Raw genomic sequence first — 6,707 nt, 5'->3', positions numbered from 1 at the left:
GTTCTAATTGTTCGGATGTCATAGATTACATGAAGTCCCACGGAGGCATGGCCACATTAGCTGAGCTGATGGTTAAAAATTAGTATTTAAATTTTTTTCCTGTTTTCAAATGGGAATATAATATACGGTTTCTGTTCACTTTCTATCTGCGCTCTAAATTCCTACGAAATTTATCACTATTGATCTTCTGTCCGTTCGATTTACTCTCCTGTCCCCATGTCAAACAACTGTATCGTTACTGTGCTTTAAGCAGTATTTGCATCAATGAGTAAATACTGAAGCAAGAATCGCGAAAACCGAAAATCCGAGAAATATATTTGTTCACACACCGTTGCAGTTGGTTACGTACTATTGAACTAACGCTGGTAATGTCTTGAGAAATATCTCTATATCATTCGCTAAATTTCTCTAATAGTTTGAAACAAAGGCTTACATTTTGTCAACTAGATTTACCGCATTTATAATTAAAGTTGGCTCAAAATTAAGAAGGGCAATATTTTGTAGAATTAAGATGGTGTCATTCTTCATGACTCCGTGGTTTGCTCTGATTTTGTCGGCCATTTTTTTGACTGTCTTAATTATTGCAATTTCTGCCGTGCTTTACTCTAAGTATTCGTGCAAGTGTCAACTTAGCAGGCCGTGAGTAGTGAAAATCTTGTGAAATAATTTTTGTACAACATTTCTCTCATAAAAAAATCTTTGTGCACAATTGTACTGTTATAGTTGTGTCGTTATTGTTTCATTGTATTGTACGCTACAAATTGCATATAATTACAATTTGCAAGTGGGGGGGGGGGGGGGGGGGGGAGGGGGAGGGTGGGTAATTAATATTAGAACGCCACATACTCTCTGAAAATGGGTTGGAGACATTATGGGAGATGGTCTCATTTTTGTTAAAAAAGTATCTCAATGTTAGAGAAAAGGTAGTTGAACGATGATGGTAGAATTTAAAAGAAACGTATTTAATTGATGAAATCTTAGAAACTGCAAAAAATCTGGATTTGATTGTGATTGTATAATTTGTATTTCAGTTTGAGGAAAGATTCTCAATCTGATCGGAAAGTGTTCTTCGCCGATTCTCTTCATACCTCTGGTAAACCATTTAATTAACTAATTTCACCTCTCATAAATACTTTTATTTCCAAATTCCCTTGTTCTCTTCAGTTTTCAGCCAAATATTTCAGTCAGTGAACCTAAAGTAAGCCGAAATAAAACTAAGCCGATGTAAAAACTAGCCGGAAGTTGTCTAAGTTATATAATTTTTCCGGTTGCGGAAAGAAACCCCCACGGAAAAAACCCCCACTTCATTTTAGACAGGAAATAAACCCCCACGGAAATAAACCCCCACGGAAATAAACCCCCACTTTACTACTAAAGAGCGGCGCATTTAGCGCGTTTGGCCATGCCTCAGCGGCCCGTGGGACTTGATATGAAACTATTACAAACGAACAAATTATCACTACCGAAATTCAATTTTAAAATGGGGGTTTATTTCCTATCTAAAGTTAAGTGGGGTTTTTTTTCCGTGGGGGTTGATTTCATAGGCCCAATTTTTCAGAAACAAAACATTGGCAGCCTTAACAATCAAGAGAGCACATAGTATCTGCATTTAATAATGTATTCCACTGCGCCAAAGAAAAAAAATAAGCAATTGTTATAGACATGCAGTTGTTGCAAGTTCCATAGTGGGCCACTGTCCCAGGCCACGCCTATCATTTGGTGAGGTTTATAATTCTGCTCAGGTTTATAATTACCTTGGCGAAGCGCGCCTACAGAACCGCCACGGATAATTTATAATAAGGATATCTGCAAAATTTTAGGAGTACATGACCTTTCTCATAATTTGGCTTGCTTGCTTTTCGACTTGCTTGACCGCCAACTGCTCATTCAAATTTTTGCAAAAACATATGATTACTGTAACTTTGCTTGGGAAATTGCACCAAAATATCAAAGAATACATTTTTTTTGTAGATAACAGTAAAGTCAGCACCCTTGAGCGAGAATTTGTTGTACCATTCGAGCCCACAACCGAACTTTTCCCTCAAAGTGGTGACGATGCAAATGTTCCGCGCTTGGTTATCAACGAAGAGGATCTAGCTGTTCCGCCAAATTCTCGAGTCACTAACTTGGATTCGGCCACATTCGACGACCAATCAGTGAACCATTCCATTATATCAATTGGATCTTGTTTGACATTGGGGAGCCAAAATAGTGTTGCAACCTTTTACAATAACAAGGACCGATCACCAAGTCTCAACAACATTCTAGAAGACTCAGAAAGCATCATGTCATTCCGACAAGAAATGATTAATTTAAGGAATTCCAATATTTTAACCATTTACCCCGACGAACAAGAAGCGATGAAATCTTACTACAGTCAGTTTGATGAAGTATTTGCCTCGACAGCCAATGAAAAGTTGTGACTGTTACGGTAGAAATTGTAGAACTTGCAAAATAATTAAATCGAAGTAGATAGTATGAAATGTGTTTTCAAATATCAAATAGAAACGATCAGAGAGACAAGTGTAAAATAGTGGGACTAACGTATCAAATTTATGATTTTCTTAGAATTAGCCGAGATGAAAACATCAAATGTTGGTAATGGTTTTGGGGTTTCGAATTTAATAGCGGTCCAGTTATTTCAAATCCAGTCATAGTAGAGATGCCAAGAAAAAAAATTAGCAAAAGTCCAATCGATTAACAAGCATATCTTCTGTGGGTAGTTTTAGAAGATAAAGTATTGTGAATACACGGTTTTCTTTGTAAAAATAATCACTAAAATTTGCGCAAACAATCGAGAGAACAAGTTTTGTCCACCTTATCTGCTGACGGTGAACCAAATTCCATTTATAACTGGAGTATCACGTATTTTCTCGTTTTTTCTTTTTGTTACGATCTACAAACTCAAAATCTATAGATATTTTTTCCCAAGTTCAAGAAACTTTCGACAACGTTTATATGTATATTGGAAGTTAATAGGTTTATATATTGTTTTTGTATTTTTTTCTGAGAGGAGCACTGCTATAGCGTACAAATTTTGTGAGATTTTGTTTGGAAGCAGGTCAAAGAAATTTAATCATAGAAGATTCATGCTTCGTCCAATCCAATTTGAAAAATATCTGTTTAAATATTAAAAGTTTGATGGGAAGTTGGTTCGAGAAGTATTTTGATTTTCTCTACAGCAAATTTGCTTTACAAATTGATATGCTTTAATAATTTTTAAACCTTAATCAATATATGTCTCATTTTTTGCCTATAACTATATTTTGTGGACCAAGCTCTCGGATTAACAGTAGAAATGTGATCGAACAGAATTTTTCGTATTTCTTTCTTGTTTTACCGAAACAAGAGAAGCCAAATTGAGCAGTTTCATTGATGAAGACTTTCACCAAATTCTTTTCTAATTGGTGCCAGTGAACTTAAGCAAGGGCATGCAATTGAGTTTTCAATTTAGAAAATCCTGTAAAGTTTTTAATTCACAAAAACACTTTTGATTTTGAATTGACTTTGCTGAATTTTCTGCTGGAGACATTGGTTTTTATGAAACGTATGTATAATAACGATACTTAAGATAATTAAAGGCTCGGGCGTGTTTAAAAATAGTCTCTAATCAGACGCCACTTCGGTCTGGAAGGTCTGCTCATATTTTGTTTATAGTCTGGAAAATGGTCTGAATTCGAGTCTGATCATAAGCGTCCAATATGTTTGATCAGAAGACTGGAACATAATCAGAAGTCATCTTGCTCTGGATAGTCTGATCAGAAGCCATTTCGTCTGGAAAGTCTGATCAAAGGTCATTTTGGTCTGGAAAGTCTGATCAGAGGTTTTTGCAGTCTGGAATGACCTCTGATCAGACTTTCCAGACCAAAATGAACTTTGATTAATTTTTCCAGACGAAATGACTTCTGATCAGACCATCCAGAGCAAGAAGACTTCTGATTATGTTCCAGACTTATGATCAACCAGTTTGGCAATAAAACCTAATTTATGTAACGACAACTGATTTATCTATGTGTTGAAATTTTGTAAGCCTTTAACAGGTTTCAAACTATGTTTGACTTTGATTGCCTTGTTTCAATTATAGTCACCTTTGCTGTGTGCCTGCTTCAGCTGTGTAGTGCGAAAAGAAATTTTAATTAAAGAAGTGGGTCACGAAAACTGTCTACCAACAATTTTTGTGGTGTAGCTCTAAATCTACCATGCTCGAACGAAATTGCCTTTGAGTAGACTTTTGCTCAAACAATAAAATTATTTTTACACGACTCTAACTTGGAAGCTCGATCTGACAAGGAGGCTCGGTAATGTGCAATCGCACATATGGTTCAGACCCCGCTCATCCACAATTATGGCATAATTGTCTACCAAATTAGGAACGGATAGAAAATCCTCAAAAATTCAAGTAATTTTCAAAAAAAAATGGCGTTCGAGCAAAAGGGATAGCCTCCAACGCATATAAATCGATGGAGTAAAAAGTGACACATTGGATTGATGAGATCTGCCATTGAAGACGAACAGCAAATTCACACAACAACAACAAAACTTTAATTACATCAAAAATTTACTCTCATTTTAAAAACAACTTAATAAATTAAAAATAGCGTCAGATAATAGTGAAACTAAACAAGGTTACCTAAAATTCACTAGAAAAGACATGGGACCAGTCCATATTAAGGCTCGATAACAATTAGACAAAGAAGAACAAAAACTGTAACGTTAAAAAATTTTAATTTTTTTAAAACAATTAATTTCAAGTATTGAAAACCATTTCAACTTAAGTGAAACCAATCCACAGAGTTACGATTACCTGTGCTTCTCTAGAAGGACGTGAACACGTGTCATTATTCAGTTTTTATGCAGTTACAAAAAAACAGCAATTAGACAACAAACAACAATTCAATCAACACAGGCGACAAAACGCTGTCGAAGCCGTAAAGCCTCGTTTTCCCCCTCAAAATAAGTTTGATTGCGCCGAACACCGATAGTGTGCTATGAGACCTATCATCAATGAGACTAGGTAACAAGCAAACGAAAAGAAAAAAAGGACAAACTTATGTAATATTTTGTATTTTTTGAAAAAAATTAATTCATGAGAGCCATTAGCTACAAAACAAACAGAATATGTCTTACGTCTACAAAAATAGCGTCAAATATGACAAAAATCAAAAACTAGTTTACTTTTTTTTAAATACCCGTGTCGAAGCCAGGAAAGTCATAACGAATTCTTTAAAAACCTTAGATTTTTTGAGACCAATCCCTTGTAACACCTTCCCTTGACACCAATGATTTCATTTATCACATGTAATTAACGGGACTAGGTAACATATATAAAATAAAAAGAACATATTCCGATGTAGAAAAAGCTTTTTTCTTTTTGAAAACAATTGTTTTCAAAGTCATGAAAGCCATCAGCTATTTACTAAGGTAAAAAAATCGGCTCAAATTTTTCTCCATAGGAAGCCAATGAAACCTGTCATTATACAGGAATTTTCTTAAGACTAAAATGACAAAGTAAAAACGACAGTTAAATACAAAGTTAAAAAATTAAAATAAATTTTCGGAGAAAGTGATGTCGAAGCCGTTTAAACCAAAATCTATTACTTTAAAGAATCTGATATGTTTAGTTGTGCCTAATCTTGGACGCGAATAATGTGATATGTGAACTCTCGATAAGGCGATAATGTGACAAAACGATAAAACGTGAAAAATGGGCAAATACCTAAAAACAAAAACATGTGAAATCTAGTAGTATCAAAGCCAGAAAACTGTTACTTAAGGTGTAATAGAGATTAAATTTTAAATCAGTAGAAAGAAGAAGCATTCTTTCTTTGCTGACACTATGCTACAGGTTGACCAAATTAAGAAAAAATATAGGCAAATTGCAATAAGCCAATATTCGTTTAAAAATCAAATATATTTAAAGGCCAAAACGATCATAACCTTCAAGTAAAAAAACTAGATACATTAATTTGGAGCTGCTTGGGAAGCCAACTGGACTTATCAAAACTGCGCTTAGATTTGAAATATGCTGTTCTTTAATTAATATAAAAAGGCCTTAATTTTTTTTTAAAAAAAGACCGGTTGATTCCAATCCGAATTATTTTTGGATCGTAACAGTCCAAGATTGATCAATACTAGCCCTACTAATGCTATTCTGCCATTAAGACCACTTAATGTTTCGAATCTTATAGATATAGATTATTTGTTAGTAAAAAATGAAAAATATCTGCTGCATTTTTGATAATCATCAAATTAGCAAAGAACGGCAAATTTCCAATTATAGAGCCTTCTCAATGGAAGTGGAAGTAGGACTAGCCCCCTGTGAGTTAACAAAGATTGTGTTAGTATTTTTTCGGTGTGTACTTCCGGCAAATTTCTTCAAAGTGGACTAAAAAAGCTTATTTCGTGCTGTTTTTTATAAAATAGTCTGATGAAATAGTCTGAATTTTGAATCATTTGGCCAAAAAATTAAATAAAAATAGTTGAAAATATTTTTGTGTCTTAAAAGTAAAATCAACAACACTTTCTTATAAAACTTTCCCCACATTTTAGCAAAATTGTCGAAATTTTAGTCAAATATTCGGAAATATGTGGATAAAACAACGGAATTCACTCTATTTCCTCAAAAATTGCAACTTCGACAACTCCCTGTAAGAAACGAAAATCAAAAAATGCTTTTTAATTGCATATTCTACGCTAGCCGAGCTTTC

The 6,707-nt window shown here is 34.3% G+C and overlaps 1 protein-coding gene across 1 annotated transcript; it reads left to right on the top strand.

The window, feature by feature from the left end:
• Positions 1-390: 390 nt before the first annotated feature.
• LOC142340006 (uncharacterized) lies at positions 391-2,483 on the top strand. The gene is made up of 3 exons (XM_075390399.1): positions 391-639; positions 1,032-1,093; positions 1,972-2,483. Exons 1-3 carry the CDS (start codon positions 512-514, stop codon positions 2,421-2,423), a joined length of 642 nt encoding a protein of 213 aa, XP_075246514.1. The 5' UTR covers positions 391-511; the 3' UTR covers positions 2,424-2,483.
• Positions 2,484-6,707: the final 4,224 nt, after the last annotated feature.

This window comes from Convolutriloba macropyga, chromosome 5 (genome assembly GCF_964194025.1).
Source record: "Convolutriloba macropyga chromosome 5, txConMacr16.3, whole genome shotgun sequence".
NCBI lineage: Eukaryota > Metazoa > Xenacoelomorpha > Acoela > Convolutidae > Convolutriloba > Convolutriloba macropyga.
This window is presented reverse-complemented; position numbering and strand designations above follow the sequence as displayed.